This window comes from Acartia tonsa, chromosome 1 (assembly GCF_053477335.1).
Source record: "Acartia tonsa isolate MP-2025a chromosome 1, ASM5347733v1, whole genome shotgun sequence".
NCBI lineage: Eukaryota > Metazoa > Arthropoda > Copepoda > Calanoida > Acartiidae > Acartia > Acartia tonsa.
The window spans coordinates 8,883,443-8,904,255 of NC_137260.1; the positions used below are offsets into that span (position 1 = coordinate 8,883,443).

The 20,813-nt window shown below is 30.6% G+C and overlaps 1 protein-coding gene across 2 annotated transcripts in view; it reads left to right on the forward strand.

Annotated features, from left to right (window-relative positions):
• The window catches only part of LOC145312109 (uncharacterized), a 117,787-nt gene extending 100,197 nt beyond the window's left edge, over window positions 1-17,590 (forward strand). For both annotated transcript variants that reach the window (XM_080151252.1, XM_080151260.1), the window contains 6 exons: window positions 1,840-1,944; window positions 13,062-13,380; window positions 13,849-14,013; window positions 14,417-14,659; window positions 14,966-15,042; window positions 15,216-17,590. In XM_080151252.1, coding sequence (XP_080007378.1) covers window positions 1,840-1,944; window positions 13,062-13,380; window positions 13,849-14,013; window positions 14,417-14,659; window positions 14,966-15,042; window positions 15,216-15,549 — 1,243 coding nt within the window. In that variant the 3' untranslated portion in view covers window positions 15,550-17,590. The remainder of the gene's footprint in view (window positions 1-1,839; window positions 1,945-13,061; window positions 13,381-13,848; window positions 14,014-14,416; window positions 14,660-14,965; window positions 15,043-15,215) is intronic.
• Window positions 17,591-20,813: the final 3,223 nt, after the last annotated feature.

Sequence of the window (20,813 nt, forward strand, 5' to 3'; positions counted from 1 at the left end):
TTTCCCTTTTACAGCTGACACGCGGCTGCCTAGCCCTTAGCTTAACCTTCATATTGCTTCCTTCTTAACAACAAGACAGACGGACAGAAGGTAATTTAAGACATATAGGAAAGCCTTTCTAATAAAAGTTTCTACATTGTAAAATAAGGCCGCAGATATAAATTTGCAAAATTTTGGTATTATAGCCAATACATATTTTTGTAAGCAAATCTTTTCTACGTCTAGTAATTTATAACTCATATGCTTATATTTTACGTGATAATATAAAAGAAGAGTAGCTTTGCTTCTAAAAATGATGTAATAGTATGAAGATAGTAACTACAGATGAAAAACGACTATTGTCAGAAACCATTGTTAATATTCAGGGAGTCAAAGTTCATCAGAAGAAAAACTACCTTTTCCTAAAAAAATTGCCCTTACAAACTAAAGCTGCTTATAGTTCCTATAAAAAATGACGTTATGGAATACAAATGACTAATGAAATATACTGACCAAATTATTAATGGCAGGTCAGTATGCACTTTAATTGACTAATGGTAGGCCAGTATAACGCCATATTTTATAGGCACTATAGAAAGCTTCTTACAAATTAGGCGACAAACAAATATATATTTTTTATTTTAATGGTGATTACTTTCAACTGTAGTAAAATTTGAAGGCAACAATACTTTTTTTCTACTGAAGTATCTCTTCTCTCTGCAATTGTGTATCCAGATAAAGATGAAACAATCCTAATGAAAAATGTTCTTTTCAAAAGGATTCTTCATTTGACAATAGCCTAAAGTTTTAAACCTAATATTTAATTTGTAACATGCATACTTAAAGTTTATTTGTAAACTAATTCACTATATCAATAATTAATAGGTATTAATTATTTGTTTATTAGAGTTAATTACTTTATTTTTACGTCGACACTATGGCCAATCAATACTACTTGATATCTTTATAAATCTGCCCAGTGACGTGCGCAGCAATCTATCAGGGAGTGGGGGAGGAGGGGGGGGGGGGGGGGGTGTCAAGCCATTATGGGTATGAAAAAGGTCAGGCCATTTCAATTTCAAATTTATTAAGGGAGTTGAAGCTTCCTGATCACACGTGTAAATTGAAGATAATTTTAACCACTAATTGTAATTTAAAGAATGGATAATTTTGTGTGTCATCATTAGGGATGTACATCAGTTTAACGGCCATTGTCTTATCATTTTAGATCCCAGCCTATCCTAAAACATGCATGTCAAAATTATTGTCAAAACTCTGGTGTGTATTGTATATCTGTGATCTGCCAAGTTGTCATGTTCTACAAGAACAACACTCAAAATAGAATTGTCATCTCCGAAATTAGCATACAGTCAAAAATATTTCCAGAATGGCTTAAAACTGATTTATATCCGCTGGATTAGAACCGGTTCATAGTCATACTAAAATTCATGTATAGACATTTTCCCACAATTATGAAAATATAAATCATAAAATTTAATACCAGTTTTGTTAGCCAGGGCCCTTAGCCTCTCGAGTCTAACAAAACTGGTTTTTACCTTACATTTTTTCATTGTAATATCCGCGGAAGGCTGTCTATAATACTATGCGACAAATAACTTTCTTCACCCAAATTTTAGGTTAGATAATGTTAATTATTGCCCCTGCAGAGTTAGAGCTCCATGCAGGTGCTAGAAACAGTAGAGAATCCACTATGAAAAAAGGAAACCCACCACTTCGTGTTCTTTCCATGATCCATTAAATCATATTTGAAGTATAATATGTTTTCGTCTTGTTAACATTTTGAAATTAACTCACCAAAAATTGAGTAAAGCAAAATCTATATACAATATATATTTTTAGGTGGCGAGCTCTTAGTGAGAAGGATAGGAAGCCATTCCGCCAAGAGGCTGAAAGACTTAGGCTACTCCATATGGCTGAGTTCCCTCATTATAAGTACAAACCTAGGTAAGATTTTATATTTGACATGGGTCTTATTTTGCATGATGATTCCTGTTACAGCAAGGTATAACTTAACATATGGCTGAGTTTCCTCATTATAAGTACAAACCTAGGTAAGATTTTCTCTTTTGATAGGTGTCCTATTTTTCGTGAGGATTCCTGTTACAACAAGGTACAACTTAGCATATGGCTGAGTTTCCTCATTATAAGTACAAACATAGGCGTGATTTTATTTTTGATAGGTGTCTTATTTTGCATGATGATTACTATTACAGCAAGGTACAACTTAGCTTATGGCTGAGTTTCCTCATTATAATTACAAACCTAGGTAAGAGATTCTCTTTGACATGTGTCTTATTTTGCATGATGATTCCTACTACAACAAGGTACAACTTAGCATATGGCTAAGTTCCCTCATTATAAGTACAAACCTAGGTAAGACAATCTCTAATTCTATTTAAAATGTATTGACAAAAAATACCAGAGGTGAATTCTTAAAAAAAACTTTTGCCCCACTAAAATCAGTTTGCCTCACTAAAATTTTAGTGATGCAAAATTTTCCCCTCTAAATTTTTTGTGAGCCTTACTGATTTTAGTGAGGCAAACTGATTTTAGTGAGGCAATTTTTTATTAAGAATTCACCTCAGTTGTATTTTTGCACATAAATTTCTTATTGAATCAGTTCTTTTAAATTTGTAAGAATTGATTATTAAACCATGACTGTTGCATTACATTTTCATTTGCACAGTTCTTTAAAAAGGATTGAAATGGAGTATCATGCTTTTTATAGTAGCTCAGATTCTCTATAATCAAGGAATGTCCGTCTGTCCTCTTGTCTGTGACTCTTATCAGTAATAGTACTTTAGGAAATGGATATAGAATTCGTGAATATATTGACAGGGGAAAATTTGTCGTCAATTTAGGTTGCTAATACGGACCTCATTTATTGGTCAGTTCGTTCATACAGTAGGCGGGGTTGTTATTGGGTAAAAGGGATGGTCAGTTATTTTAGCTAGCTGTGAGTATCACTTTTTAGAGTACATGAATATCTGGTGCAATATCCAAGTAATAATATATCGATTTGTATGAAAATACAGGGATGTCATTGTCCTCCTCTAAAAATAATATCAAATATAAAAATAATAAAATATTTCTTATTCAACTCTACTTATATTAAGCATCTTTACTTGTATTAAGCAGTCAATAGTTTCTTTGTAAAAGTTTATACTTGTTTAAATCAGCAGGCCATCATTATAAGGGCCTGTTATACTTTATTAATCTGGCAAAAACATTAACAACATTTTCAAAAAAAAATTCTAAAAAGTTTTATGAAAATATTAATTTTTATTATATAGATGCTCACTAATGATTTATAGAAAAGCTGCATTTTTTGTAATAGCCATTGCAATATATATTAATGCCCCTCAACGCTGAAAATATATTTTTATAGATATATGTATCTTTTTGCTTCTTAACTAAAATGTCTTTTGTTCGCGTCCATTAGGGGGCCTTTTAACCTATTGCAACAATTACTAAAAGTTTAGAAATCAAATACATATATTAATCAACCTAGAAGTTTAGCCTAGGTTAGGTTTTTGGTTAGGTCACATAATTCATGACGACTTAAGTCCAAGCAAGTCTTAGCTATGATTAGTTCGAATGGTGAAACCATTTAATTTTATACAATCTTAGATACTCATTCTTTGTGTCATGTTTTTAAATACAAAATCACGATAAAAACTTTTTTCATAGTAACCCTTCCCTTCTTCGTTTTTTTCACTTGGGGGAGCTTTAACCCAGCGGGCACTGGAATATAGTCAACCTACTGTAAACCAAACCTTTTTTCTTCAATATCCAATTAAAAAGGTGGAGGTTAACATTACAAAGGAATTTCTTTCTAAAACAATTTTTTCTATCTTGATATGATAATCTCATTGGTTGTCATTAAAAACTCATTGGGATTTTTAACAGAATAGTTATTTATCGCATTGTATTATATACAGCTTTACGTGGATATTAAAATGAAAAGATATATGATTAAAACTAGTTTTGTCAGCCCTGAAGGGCCGAAGGCCCGGGCTAATCCAACTGTTAATAATATCACGATTTATATATTAATTATCTGTAATACGATGCTATAAAAGATTTTTCATTATGTCTGAGAACCGGTTTTAATCTAGCGGGAATTAATCAGTTTCGAAACCATACTTGAATTAATATTGTTTAACTTGAGATGAACTATCCCTGTAATCTAATGGGTTGTAATTTTGTCCCAGTGGGATTTTTGACAGATATTGCTAGGCGATCAAAAGTGTAAAAAGATTAAAGCATATTACTTTTATTAGCGAAGCTACTCTATAACTCTGTACAAAAAATACATCAATATGGTCTTTTTTGAAAGAAAAGCTTACCTTTGATAATTGTTTTAAATTTTCGCTGAACTCATTTTTCTCCTGGATCTCTGTCTGTCTGTACACTGAACCGATATGGTTCTCCTTTACAGTGTAGCTTCTCATGGGTCCTGGAAAGGTTTATAACTATTTACCTTTCCTTCTCAATAAAAATCACCCATAGAAAAAAATTAACTCCTCTTACTTTTCTTTTTAAATTGTAAAACTAAAAACCATCCCTTCCCTACATCAAGAGCCCCTAGAGGCCTTTAGGGGGCGTAGTCGACAATAAACTACTAAACGAGTTTTCTTTTGGAAAATGTTTTGAATGTTGTTATACTTGCTCGACTTAAAATAAGTATTTAGTATATCTTGCAAGAAGCAGATTTTACAATGACAAATTTTTAATCATTTTATCAAAAGATCTCAATAAAAAATTGGTTTCATTGAGAAGAGTTAAAGATAAAATCAATTTTGCATTAATATAGTTTTAATAAAAAGTAACAAGGATGACAATATCCAAATTATAAATCTAATGTACTAAATTGCTTTTGTATACTCAAATTTGTAGACAACGAGAATGGAAAACAAAATCCCGAAACTTTTTTATTTTCATTAAAAACTACAATGATATCAATTTATGTAGGACAAAATGAAAAAGCAATAAATTACATAATAATATTTCAGAAATAAGGGAAATTAATTACACATTTTGTTATTAAAAAGTCATATAATTGTCAAAAAGTAATCTACAAAGTAAAGTGATAGTTTTCTCCCACGTTTAAAAGATGGTAGGACATGTATTAGTTATAGAGTAGCTGTGCATTTAAAACTACATGACTACGCCCTTCCATTTCTGTATATAGATACTTTTTCTAAAAGCCAGGGATTTAAGGAACAATAAATCCTTATTTAAAAATAACAAAATGTCTGTGTGTGTGTCTTTCTATCTATCTGTACCAAAAGATCTCACTTTCCAATGTACCGATATGGTTCTCCTTTACAATGTAGATTTTCATGGGTAATAGGAAGGTTAATAACTATTTTGGGAGAAATCGCCCCTAGAAAAAAAGACACCCCACCCCAAAATTAAAAAAAAAATCAAATTGAAAAGCGGAGGCGGTCGACAAGTGTTACTAAAGGCCTCTATAGGCGTAGTCGCTAGTAAGTGTTAAAAGAACATTGGTCGATTTAATACCTTTTGAAAATTGAGTTGGCTATTACTTACATTGTTTAACATAGTTTAAGGCGATATAATTAGAGTATCAAAGTGTAACAGGTAAACTAAATCAGGCATCTTGAAACGTTTAAACACTCATGAATGAATGAACCAATCAAAATTTACTAAAGTCCCCAAAGTTGTTAAGCTAGCGAATAAGAAAATGTTATTATAAGAACTTTGGGGACTTATGTAATAAACAGCTTATTGCCCCCCCTCTCTCTGATACTAAATGCAATTTTTGATGATATCAGCAAATTTGTATTTTCCACGATTTCTCCACGCTTCATAATTAAAGAGTCATAATTATGAGATCATTATTATAATGTAAATCAATATTTGAAAATATTCTTTACCATAAAGAATTTGGATCTGGAGTTTGTTCTTTAAGATCTCCAAATTATTTTGAGTTCGAATGTAGTAACAATAATGAATATAAAAATGCCTAGTCAAGCACAAATCCCTCCCTTATTTTAAAATAAATTGAAAATAAGATGGGATAAGAGGAGTTTCTTGTGCGGTTTTCTAGGTTAGGTTAGGTTATATTGGATGAAGGTTAAGCCCGTAGGAATCTATACTGCAGGGTTATGCTCCCCTACCTTCCCACTCATTTCCTTATAGGCAAAAATAAGGGAGTATAAGATGTGGAGTTTCTTCGCTCGATGGGTAGAAATCTATGCTGCAGGGTTAGCCCCCCCCCCCCCAAACTAATTTCCTAATCCGAAACAAGAGATGGGGAGTTTCTACGCTTGATGGGAACTTTGAGGGTAACAAAATAAAAATTAATGCTTTTAAATGACTTTAGTTGTTAAAAAGTAGTTGATTTTTTATGTTTATTTGTCATCATATGTAGTTATTCTTTAGAATTAAATCTAATTGCAGAATGCTTTACTTGGTTTTAGGCTGTTTCTTTTTTTTAAGTCTTGAGATCGCAAAATATATAATAACATGATTTAATAAAATCTATTTGAAACAAGGATGACAACATCCATAAGTAGCGAAGCACAAACAATTAAATAAGAATTTAGATATTAGTTGTCAAAAGCATGTATATTAGGAAAAAATCACGAAACCTTTTCAACATTTGTTTTTAATTTCTTAATATTTATATTTCAGTACTATGATAAACTGACTGATGGTTAAAGTAAATTACATAGTGGATGCTCAAAACAACGGGAAATTTAATTTTGATATGTTTAACTACAAAAATTAAAAAAAAAACGGACCATAAACACCAAAGATATGAGGAAAAATGTAAAAAATATAAAAATAGCCAAAAACCTGAAAAAAGGCAATTCTGACCGTCATAGTTGTTTTCTTTAAATGATAGAAAATTTAATTTTGATATCTTTAACTGAAAAAATTTTAGAAATCGGACCATAAACACCATAGGTATGGAATAAAATGTGAAAAATTCAAAAATAGCCTAAAACCTTCTTAAAGACAGTCTGACCGTCATAGTTGTTTTCTTAAATCGACAGGAAATTCAATTTTGATGTCTTTAACTGAAAAAAATTTGGAAATCGGACCATAAACAACAAAGGTATGGAAGAAAATGTGAAAAATACAAAAATAGCCTAAAACCTGCTTAAAGACAGTCTGACCGTTATAGTTGTTTTCTTAAATCGACAGGAAATTCAATTTTGATATCTTTAACTGAAAAAATTTTGGAAATCGGACCATAAACACCAAAGATATGGAGAAAAATGTGAAAAATACAAAAATAGCCTAAAACCTGCTAAAAAGCGGTCCGACCGCCATTGATGTTTTATAGTTAATTGTGCTCCTTAATAATAGGAATGTTGTCAAAAAATTTCAGCCTTTTATCTTTTATAGGAGCCGAGAAATTTACGTTTCCCCCAAACTAAGACGGACAGACGGACAGACGGACATACGGACGGACAGACGGACGGGACGGACATTTCAAATTATAGAGTAGCTTCGCTACTAAAAAGAATTGTAAAGATATAAATCAATGTAATAATAACAAGGATGACAACATCCATAAGTAGCGAAGCACAAACAATTAAATAAGAATTTAGATATTAGTTGTCAAAAGCATGTATATTAGGAAAAAATCACGAAACCTTTTCAACATTTGTTTTTAATTTCTTAATTTTTATATTTCAGTACTATGATAAACTGACTGATGGTTAAAGTAAATTACATAGTGGATGCTCAAAACAACGGGAAATTTAATTTTGATATGTTTAACTACAAAAATTTTAAAAAACGGACCATAAACACCAAAGATATGAGGAAAAATATAAAAAATATAAAAATAGCCAAAAACCTGAAAAAAGGCAATTCTGACCGTCATAGTTGTTTTCTTTAAACGATAGAAAATTTAATTTTGATATCTTTAACTGAAAAAATTTTGGAAATCGACACCAAAGCTATGGAATAAAATGTGAAAAATTCAAAAATAGCCTAAAACCTGCCCAAAGACAGTCTGACCGTCATAGTTGTTCTCTTAAATCGACAGGAAAATTCAATTTTGATATCTTTAACTGAAAAAATTTTGGAAATCGGAACATAAACACCAAAGGTATGGAAGAAAATGTAAAAAATACAAAAATAGCCTAAAACCTGCTTAAAGACAATCTGGCCGTCATAGTTGTTTTCTTAAATTGACAGGAAATTAAATTTTCATATCTTTAACTGAAAAAATTTTGGAAATTGGACCATAAACACCAAAGATATGGATATGTGAAAAATACAAAAATAGCCTAAAACCTGCTAAAAAGCGGTCCGACCGCCATTGATGTTTTATAGTTAATTGTGCTCCTTAATAATAGGAATGTTGTCAAAAAATTTCAGCTTTTTATCTTTTATAGGAGCCGAGAAATTTACGTTTCCCCCAAACTAAGACGGACAGACGGACAGACGGACGGACGGACGGACGGACGGACGGACGGACAGACGGACATTTCAAATTATAGAGTAGCTTCGCTACTAAAAATGTATTGATTTTTAAAAAGAGTTTAAAAGGAATAATAGAAAATGACTTGCACTTTAATATTTCTTTTAATGAATAAATTGAAAAGTATATGATGTAATTAAAGAGAGAGAGAGAGAGAGTTTGTAGAGAAGTAGTAAATAATAAGAAAGCGAGAAAAAAGTTGTTTAAAGTTTCTCCTTAAAAAGGAGACAAACTGGCTGTCTATAGTGCCTTAGCAAAATGGAGATAAATGTCACTGCTTTTGGCCTACCTCTTCTATTGACGTCGACTCAGGTTATACCCTATACCCCATTTCTTTCCCCTTTCCCTTTCCCTCTATTATGGCGTAAATTGAATAAGTAGGCCAAAAGCGGTGACGTCGATCCCCATTTTCCTAGGGCGCTAAACATAACTACAGAGATAAATATTTAAATATTACAACGTTTGGCTAAACTGTTTCGATTGACGTCACATGAGAAGGAAATATGACGTCAATCGGAATACTTCGGCAAAATTTATGTAATTTTTCCCCTTTTATAGGAGATACTTTTAAAAACTTCAGACAGTAAGATAACAAGCTATTAGAAAAGAGGAAGAGAGAGGGAACTAGAAAAATTGAAAAAAATTTGGCTTTACAGAAAGACAGACAGAATTTCTTACTAAAAACTAAATAAAACAGAACCTTTGACATTGTGTAACACAGAAACAATAAGCCAAACAATGACGTCCAATATAAATTACCAATGATAGGTCAATACACAGACTAATTTACCAATGACAGGACAGTTTACATTTTAGTTGACAAATAGTAGGCCAGTATGACGTCATTTTTAAGCCTCAAAAGTAGTAGGGTAATGTAATTAAAATAATATAAAAATAAAAATATGAGATAAGCCCAAGTATGTACAATATCTTTACCCCTGAACTTTTTTTGGTATATACAAGGAACAATAGAATAATATACTTTGCAACTTACAATGAGATTTCAATTTCAATCAATAGACGTAAAGAATAAAGTACTTTTTACATAAAAATACATGGCAGCGTTGTTTTGCCTCATTGTCAAGCTCAATGTCATTATGCATGGAGATCCAAGGAAGGAAGGGTAAAGTAACAATAACCTACGGCCCTAATAAACAAAAACGATTGGAATCCCTGTCATGTCAAGTACCTAATAGAGAGACAGACGAACGGAAAGGCTTTAATTAAACATTGCCACGCTAAAAAGGTATTATTTTTCATTAAATATAATTACTACAACTTTAGTCTAAGAATCTTTAAACTAGTGTTTATAAATACTCTATGTCTCACACTCTGTTTTTAAGAATTTTAAATTTACTTCGTGTTCACTGGATTTTAGATTCAATTTAATATTTTTTACATAGCGCATCTACCTCATAATTTACTTTATTTGTCAGTGCTATTTTTTTCTGGAAAACACTAATTATTAGATTAATTATGTTTTCTAGATTTTTCGTGGTATATCGGGTAATAGTATAATTTAAGGAATCATAAAAAGAAAATGAAGTAGCGGATTTCGTCGTATTTTCACAGTAGTTTATTTTAGGTTAGGTTAGGTATATGTTAATGAATACTCCGCAGGGTTAGGAAATAGGCCTGCAGGGTTAGAGCGCCTCGCAGGGGCTAAAATAGGAGATGTGAAATTACGACGAAACCAAAAGCTGCTATTCAGCCAAAAATTCCAATTGAAATTGCCGCAAAATTTAATATTTTGTTGGAGTAAAACTTTTTTCCTACGTAACTGTAGGGTAGTGGGTAAGAAGGGGGGAGAAAAAAGATAAGGGAGCTGAGCGGAAAATTTCGTTTAAAATTGTTTGTCAGAATCATATTCCCTTTTCCCTGCGACGAAACCCACTACTTCGTTTTCTTTCCATGATTTCATTACTTTTTGATTGGGCAAAAAGGAAATAATAATTTTGAAATATAGATGACAATTATACGCCCTAAAAGCATCAAAATCTTATTTATGGTCGAGCAATTATTATTCTTTACTTAAAATTGTTTTTAGTATTCAGGAGAAAAGGATAGGATAGAAGGTAAATACTTGTTACAATGAATATAGAATAGAATATACGTGGATATTATGACAGGGAAAAATTGTCGTCAATTTAGGTTCCTAACGAGGAACCCATTTATTGTTCAGTTGTTCATTTAGTAGGAGGGGTAAGGATGGGGTAAATGGGGTGAATCGGTGTATTAGTCCACTGCGAGTTTAACTTTATTAGAGAACATGAAAATCTGGTGTAATATCTAAGTAATAAAATATCCATCGCTATGCTTGTTAAATCACATCCGAAAATTTCGTCAATAAAGCATTTATTGATGAATAAATAATAATAGGTATCCTTTAATCCTTTTATATAAAATAGTAAGGTTTTTTGTCTAAAGCTAAAGATCTCGGTCATTGCAAGTCCGAATTTGTTGTTATTTTCAGGTAATATCTTTGGGTGGTTTCAAGCTATTTTCCTTTCATCTTCCACCACCCCCTAAGGGCTAGTTGACATATTTAATACAATATTTTTTGTAGAATAAAATTTCACTTTAATCAATACGATAATTAACCTTACTATTAAAAGCCTACTAAAATAAAGGGGTAGGTTATCATTTTAAAGCATTTTTGCAGCCTTCTTTCTTCCCCTTTTTTCATGTCTTATACACCCTAACAAAACCCTGTTCACCCTACACAAAAGTTTGAATAGTATAATAAATAAGTATTATAATGTTTGATAATTTTCCTCTTCTTTTATTCGTATGTATATTGTATATTCTTTAAAAATGGTTTAAATTGCTAAATTAAGGTTTAAATAGTCCTAAAAGGCCAAGGTAATTTTAACCTTAAAAGAAACAATTAAGCAAGCAATTGTATCAGAGTAAAGCTTATCTTTAACCAACACAATAAAAATTTACATACTTTAATAAAGTAAAATCGATTCCCATCCACTTCCTTAACCCAATCCTCACCTCTCCTATTGGATGAACGAACAGACCAATAAATGATGTCCATGTTAGCAAGCTACATTGTCAACAGTTTTTCCCCTGTCATAATATCCACTTATATTCTACTACATTTATTTAAACATGATAGGCTGCACTACTATCTGTTGAACTATTCTTGCTTTTGAAAACATTTTTACATTTGTATATCTTAACAAACACAGAAAAGTATACTGAAAAATTATTGGTTGGAGGCCCAAGATTGTTTCTTTTGGTTCCATATTCCTGCGATTAATTAATATTGATATACTATATTTTACACTAGAGGGTGCTCTCTTAGCATTTAAAGGCTCTGAATTAAAATAGGTAGGAAAGGGGAGAAAAATACCCTAAAACCATCCCAAAAAAATAATATATCAGAAAACCCTCACGGGACCATTGTGAAGCTTCCCTTAAATGGAGAACTCTATTGGATTAGTAGTTATCAAAATCTAGCTCTACAACAAAAATTAAAACCTTAATATTTGGGTATATATTAAAACAAGGATGACAACATCCATAAAAGTGAAGCACTGAAACGGTAGGACAAACGGACATTAACACTTATATAGTGTCAGAACTGAATAATCAAAATAAAAATATATAAGAGTCGAAACAAAATTGTAAACAAATTTGATGAAATACTGCTTGATACAGGATAATGTTTATGGACATACTTACATTTTTAGGACTTGATTATAGGGTTGCTTCGCTTTTAACATTATATTTTGTTGTCCCAGGAATCAATATACCAAAAAACAGATCAATCGGATGATTAGATCACATAAAAATTTGTTGTTAAAAAAGAAAAAAATGCACATGTTTAAAATGGACGTACGTACATTTTGGTAATGATTATAGAGTTGCTACGCTTTCTAACTCGTACCTATCTACTACAGGAATCACCGTGCAAAGTTTGAAATCGATAGGACAATTCTAAAATGCTTAAATTAACGAAAAAAGCTATCCGTTACGGTTTGACGTACGGACGGACCGACCCTAATTATAGAAAAGCTTCGCTTTTAAAAATCTAAAAAATTTACTCTTCGATAAATTTCAGGCAAATAATACTTCTTTTGTCGCCTTTTGCTTTTTATTTGTTACATTCTTTTTTATAAAACATATACCTATCCAGTTGTTAGAAATACATTTAAATATGCTGTAAATATTTTAGTACTGGTAATTATTTCATGAATACGCGCTTTTTATTTTTTTAATATATTTAACAATTCAAAAGAAAATTGATATTTTAAAGTAACCCTTTTGTATGATTATGTTTTTATAGCTTAATTTACCTGTAATACAAAGCGAGGGTTTTGAAAAGCCAAAAGTAGACTCAAATATGCCCTGGATAAATTATGAACTTCCATAAACAATAAAGCCGTTTTACAGATCTTAAGGAACATAAAAACATAAATGTAGGAATGTTTAAAAGTACAAAATTCGTCTAAAACTTATCAGCCATCTAAAAATGTACTAATGTTGTTTTAAATTATGTTGCTGTTATTGTTATCAGTAAAGAAATGCCCAAAATGGAAGCATTAGAATTTCCATGATTTTCATCTAAATTATATTTTAGGCGCCGCTTGAAGTCAGGTAAGAAGGTGACCAAAGACGACCTTGACGAGTTGGACGATTTGTGCACAGATGATACGGATACAACCAAAGACGATGATACAATCACCACCACTGCCAATTTAGTACAAAGTACAGTCACCAGGGGACGCAAGCGGAAGGCGACTGATTACGATGGCTCTGAGGAGCAGAGCGATGAGGAGAGCGGGTTGTCCGCTGGTGAGCGGAGGTCCCGTAGAATGGCAAATGATGATAGGATGAGATTAAGCACAAGTGATGATATTCAGATCAAAGAAGATCGTAGAAATTCAATTGAGGTTCAGGTAGAAACATTTCTCTTCAACTTTATTCTATATAAAAGTAATATGATCTGTGGCTGTGTGTCTGTTTGTACGGAAGAATCTTGCTAACCGCTGAATCGTTACGGTTCTCCTTTAAAGTGTAGTTTATTATATAAAAGTAACAGGATCTTTTTGTGTCTGTTTGTACCGAACTGCTGAACAAATGTGTTCCTCCTTTCAGTATATCAATGGGACATGGAAAGGTTTATAACTTTTTTGAGGAAAGGTAAGACCACCCTTCCAAGAGATAGAAAATACGCCACTATTTTGCTTAATGTGTTTTCCCCTCCTACAGGGTGCTATATATTATGTTTTAAAAACTACAATTGAAAGGAGGGGTTGACTAGTGAAGCTGCTAGTTTAATATGAACTTAATTAGTCAAGTGGTTAAAGAGATCTTAACAGACAACCAAAAAACTTTGCTACTTGATATAACAAGTTTTATTTTAGAGTCCTGGAGGATCCTTGTATGGTGAAGATGGTATTGTCCACCACAGTACCTACTCTCCAGACAGATTAGACCAGTATAGCACTTCTGGCAGGATCAATCATTATAGCTCTGATAGACTGGAGCAGTATGCCACTGATCAATACAATCCTCCTTCGACTTCTAGGGTAAGTTATTATTGTTGTTTCTAGAATCATTATGTTGATAAACAAATTGAATGATACTTTTAAAGGTAGCCTTTCTTTTCATTATGTGTTTTTGAAGAAAAAATTTAATTATACCGTTTTCCACCAATTTCCATAATGACCTCTAAATCAATGGTCTTCAAAAGTTTGCCTGACTATCCCAATTATTTTTATATGTGAATTCTGTGTATTTTTTTATGCAAAAGCATTAAGAATAGTTTCTAGGCGTTCTTTGGGGTTATATTTCTGTACAAAAAAAGGACTGTAATATTTTTTCATTCAAAAAGTGCATTTGTTTTCATTTAAACTTATCTTGTTAAGTTAAAAATTTGTTAGAATAGCGTATTTACTTGAAAATTATTGTATTTGGCATTTTTATTCTAAGGATCTTGAATACAGTGGTCTAGAAGACTGCACTGACTTCTCTTTATTCTCTTCTACTGACCCTAACGGTCACCATGGTGGCAATCTTGTGCCTGACTGGTGGTCAGACAAGTCTGATGACCAGCTGGCCAATGTCCCAATTATCTTGGCACCCGGGGGACCCTTCCGGAACTCAATTACACCGGTGACTGCTTCTGGAGACATCTACAGTTGGAATCTGCCCAGTTTAGAGAATGAAGAACAGGCAGAATAATCCATTCCATTTTGATATCCCCTTAACCTGTTACAGTTAGTAATAATGGTTAAACTTTCCTGAACCAAGTCATGCTAAAGATGCTAAAAGGAATGTAACAATAAAAAAAGCCATGCATTTAGAAAAGTTGCAACTTATAATACCACTTAGATCCCCCGGACAAAGGTTTACTAAATCAAAGGGCTGGTTGTCTTTCAATGTATCCTTAGTTAATATTCACAAATTGGCAATCCAAATTAACACATTTTAATTTCTTTCTAAACTTTAAAATACTAATGTAATAGATAATCTGAATAGAATACAACTCAAACAACAGCTGAATTTCTAGAGAACAATGCAAATTTGATGGAGCTGCAGCCTTGCCAGCTGTCACCAGGGATGAATACTTATTTTTAAATTTATCTCTAGCACAGGTGTAAGGCATTTAATGACTTATAGTTTCAATCAAGGGTCTGTGAAAGGAACATGGAAATCAATAAAAAAATCAATAATTGATTACTTTTAATTCTGACAAAACAAATTAGTAGAATGAAATAAGTATTCACCTAGGAACAGCGCTGATGCCAGCAGCTGCCACTATAGCCACAGCTTTCATCAGCTGTCCAAGCTGCCACTGCAATTTAACTTGCCGGCCATCTTCTGCCAACATAACAGTTGTTTCTGCAACAGAATCTAATGGTCTGCTAAGCTTGGAAACAGCTGTACCTGTCAGCACCACGTCGTCATCAGCTGTTAATGGCTACTGTACAGTCATAGAAACAACAGCTGCTCCTTCGCGCCAGTTTCAGTCAGCAGTCAACAATAATGTCGGCTTCCAACAAGCCCCAGCTGAAAATAGTTTAGATATTGAAAGTTTATTAGTTCAAAGACAGTCATTTTAGGATTAGAGTTGTAGTAAATTATCTCTCAAACAACAATTACTGTTATTATATGCCCTAAATTGACTTGGGAATGACATTTTAGATTACTTTTATTATCTTTAAAAGTGATATAAATTTCAACAATGCATTACTATGAAACTATGAGTCAGCAAGCAGGCAAGTTTTACATTTTTATAGTAGATATAATGTCATTTAAAATGTATTTTATATTAAGACTTAAAATGTCTTTAAAATTGTATAAGGCATTTTTTTGTAAATAATTATCTTTCAAGTATAATATAGGCATTATATGTTAATCTTAAGAGTTTATTTTACAAGTCAAAATTTTATAAATTACATAGTTTTTATTTTTATTTTTGTGTTTATTATATGTAAAAATTTGAATTACCTTAATTGATAAAAAAAAACTGCCATTTTTACACAATCAATTATTTTATTTTTTTTGATGCGACAAATTTAATTATACAAGTGTGGCATTTGTATATACCACTGTTAGCTTGTGTTGAAGATCTAATACTTACTATCTAAGCGTTGATTGACGTTTTAAACGTTCTATTTGTTTTATTAAAGAATGATATTTAAAAAAAAATATTTTTGTTTTAAAAAAACTGTTCACAAAAGAATCATTTTTATGTCATTTAAACAGAAATAAATTTTTCAAAATACTGCAATTAAACTATTTTCTTATACATTTTGATTACTTAGCAAAATTCATCTTATTGAACGTCTCTACTGAACAGCTAAACTAGTGTAGTCATAAAAGAAATATAAATCTCCCACATAAGTTTACAATGTTCCATTCAACTTCCTCACTCTGCGCACCATACTTTATTAACCATTTATTTACTCTCTCCTGCCTAACTGTTACATAACAAAATGAATTATAATTGTAGAGCATAAAAATTAGATGATTTAATTAAAGCTGTAAATAAAGTGGTTCATGGTTTGATTTTACTTTCCCACAGGGGTTTACAGATGTCATTCTACAAAGCTACTAATAATTAGTGCATTTTTTTTAGCAATTTTAACAAAAATCCTATACAATTCTACTTCCTAATTTATTCAACAGATTTTTAGACAAACTTTTCATAATTTCTTATTACCCTTCATGGGAAAGTTCTATGGTTTGTTGGCCCATGTCACCTCCCACGTTCTCAATGTAGATTTATTAAAATATAACACCGAACGTTTGATTGCACAACCTTTTTCCTTTCTGAGCAAAATAATATGTTGTCAATTGGTCCAAAGCATTGCATCTACCCATTCTAAATGCACTTACAGAAGTATGTGCTATTTCAAAAACTCTAATATGGGTCTTACACGTATATTGAACGAACTCAGGACACATTAACCTCACTATTTTGTGTGAATACCATGATTATTTGCTAATTTAATTTGCAAAATTAAAATATTGTTGACCATTGGATGAGGGGCTGCAGGCAAATTTATATTTAATGAAAATGTGTTTACACGGTGTGAATAAATTACTCGAAAACAAACTTGATATTCTTTTGAAATAATAATAGGAGTTATAGATTATATTCTTACATTAATTCAGTTATATGTAATAAGGATAGTTATTTATCGCATCGTATTGTAGTTAGCTTTTTGTGGATATTAAGATGAAAAAAATTTCAGTTTTGTTAGACCCAAGGTGCCAAAAGCCTATAGTCTTGTTTTAATATTCATGAATTATTTTCTTTAATACGAGGCTATACACTTGCGGATATTAATCGGTATCGAATCCATACTGGAAAACAGGGAATGTAGACAAATGAAAAGGTACATATTTAAGTTTTAAAATCTTAATCTTAAAGAATCTATTTAGGTTTATTTGTTAAAATTGACAAAAAAAGGCTTATTGATTCTGTTTTGTGGAATCACTCAATTTTCTTAGCCAAAATTTATAGTAGCACAATTTCCTCTAATTTAAATGCACTTTAAATATTCTCAGTACTTTACACACTGTAAAAAATATTATAAGAAATTGTAAAAATACACTCTTGATGGGAGAATGTATGATAATCAAATCATGTAATTTTTTTGAAATTTAAAAACATCATATTAAATAGTAAATAAATCTTTTGAAGCAAATCCTTTTTTACAGATAAGGACAATCCATTGAATTGTAAGCTTTTTAAATTACTTTATTTTACTTAACATTATACTATACCTTTAAATAAAGTGTTCTCATATACATGTGCTTTCATTTTTGTACTTTTTCTATGTAAATATATGCTAAAATTATTTTACTATATTCATATTGTATTTTATAATGTACAATCTTTTATATGAGCTTTTTGGACTTTTTCATAGCATTTGATAATTTTTTTTCTTCAAAATCTTATAAAGTTCATAAAAAGATTTTGTGACTTAAAAACAATCCATACATCGAATGTATGTGGTCTCATAGTACAAATATTTATATTTAACTCTTTTTCTGCGGGGTAAAATAAATAAGGGCTAAAGCCCCTTTGTTCCCCCCCCAATTAGAGTTAAATACACCCTAGCCAAATATAAATGGCAGCTATATCTAATTAATATATCTATAAATAATCAGTATCCTATATTATTTTGTAATATTTATATGTAATAAGCATAATTATACTGTAAGTGTGGCATTGAAATAAAATAGCATTATTTCTTATGCTATTCAATTGCCGCGCTTTATTGCATTATCTTGTATCAGTCATCTTAACGAGTTTTCAAATTGTATATAACAATACTAAAGTGCTTAAAAGATTCTATTTCAACTATTTTAAGATTCTTTTTGCATTTAAATTTATGATAGCTTTGTATTTGTTTCTTTTCTAACATTAAGAGGTGTGAGAATCATTTTTTCTAACAATATATTTAATTCTAACAATTTTACTAACGTTAAAAACATTGAATCTTTTTCTCTATTTTAAGAATCTCTTTTTTTCTACCCTATTACAAGTTAGTTCTCAAATGATTGTTTAAACATTTTGAAACATTATGTTTATTTTGAAATTTTTGCACAACTTTTTGGGACAGCTTGTATCTAAAAAGAACCTTCGACCTTATCTATACATATGATTTTATTAATCCAATAGAAATGTTCTCACTAACTCAATGATAAATGTTAACGTACAATGTATTTAATATTTTAAATTAGCAAAAACCAAACAGCTAATAATTTTATATTAAACTAGATTATTTTAGAAAATTCCAAAAATATTAAAGAAAATTTAAATTTGATAGTTTTTGCAAACATTTTATTTGCAAAATCAAAATATTATCTACATTGTGTGAAGTTTTTAGTTCAATTTCAATAGATGATGAAAAGCTAAGTTTGGTAGAATCCTGAATTTCGCAAGTGGACCTAATATAATACCCCACACCCCTTCAATTAATTAAAATTGTATCTTACCCCACTTAAGGGTTTTGTAAGTTTGAATTTTGCAAGACTGTCTTTAACTTTACCTAAACTTAAAAAAGAAGAAACAGTTCAATTCTCTATCTTTATAAGGATAAATTACAAGAAGTTGGAGGGGGAGGGGAGTATAAGTTCACAAGCGATTTAACAGATTTTGCCTAAAGTTTTACAATCTCACAGTCTTTTGTGTTTTCAAGACTTTTTCACTTAAAATATTTTTCTTTACGGTTAGAAAAGAATTTGTTCGTTTTGCTGTAAAAATGTTTTGATTTATTGAATTTCATAGATCTGGGGATAGTTAAATGTAAAGGAAAAATATCTTTTTAAAAATGTAGAATGTTTCAGCAGTAACAAATAATATTTTTTTATCTTTATTCTAGTTAGGGGTAAAATAGATATTTATTGAAATAGGTTCACTATGATAATTATTAGTTTTTGCTTAGAAAAATTAATCAAAAAATCTTTTTCCCTAATAAAAATTATGAACCCAGAAAAAAATTAAATTTTTTTTTTAAACTATTCTCTTTATCTTGAATAATATACAATTTCTTCTTATGATAGTAAAATTTTAAAATAAGTGGCTTTTGTCTACGTTGAATAATGCAAAATTATATCAAAATAAAGTTATATGTTTAGTAAAATCAATTTTAGTAAGACTTTATCTGATATTAATCACTGTTATTTTACTTTATGTGTGTTTGAATTATCATTATTATAGGTTAAAAAGATAAAAACATTCTAATCAACATTTATAGTCACAAAAAGTCAGCATTTTTGCACAGTTTGGACCTTTGGTACATTTTTCAATTAGAAAAATTAAATACATTTTTTTTCTTATTCAAATTTACTAAAGCCAAAACTAAGCAATTTTGTTTTTGATCTCAAAATGGGCGTTAAAAGTAGCAAAGTAGATATATAATCATATCCTATATGTCTGCTTTGGTTTTATAAAGTTAGCTAAATTTAGTTTACTGATTAGACCATGTTAATCAAAATATCATGAAAATCTAATTTTAAGCATTTTATCTATATGTGTAGTATTGTAATTTTCTTATGTATTGTTTTTGTGTATAGTGCCATCTAGTTTTAAGAATGTAGTATCATTTTTTTAAGTATAAAATTTCTACAACTGTAGCATCCTTCCCCCACTCAATGAAACAGATTAAAGTGTCCAATAAAAAATAACGTCAAACAATACAAATGACCAATGATAGGCCAGTATACATTCTAATTAACCAATGGTAAATTGTATACTGGTCTCTCATTGGTCATTTGTATTGTATGACGACCTTTTTTATGTACACTATACGCTGTTTCAAACTCAATATTTAAATAAAAACAAATTACATTGCATATTTTTGTGAAACTATGAATATTTTCTTTTTTTCTGAAAATATGTTTTTTTTATTAAAATATTTGTATTTAAAATTTGATTGAAATGAAATTATAGTCATACACACAACAAAAATTGCATTTTCTATACAATTTAGCTAAGTGAAAAGAGTGTTTTTATGATATTTATTTTTTTCTAAATATGCAAGTTTTTCATTTATTTTAAGCGCAGATGCTCAATAATATTTTAGTAGGTTATGGACGTTTCTCCCCATTAACTGATTTCAAATTGACTTTTAAACATGAGAGCAGAATTGCCTATAAAAAGTGACATCATACTGGCCTACTATTGGTCAGTTAAAATGTATACTGGCCTACCATTGGTTATTTAGTCTGTGTATTAGCCTATGATTGGTCATTTGTATTGTATGAAGTCATTTTTTAGAGGCACTATAAAGGAGCTTCATTTTTCAACAGTTTGTTTACAAAAACACCCTGGAAAAATTGTACCAAGTAAGTAGTTGCTAAAAATCTC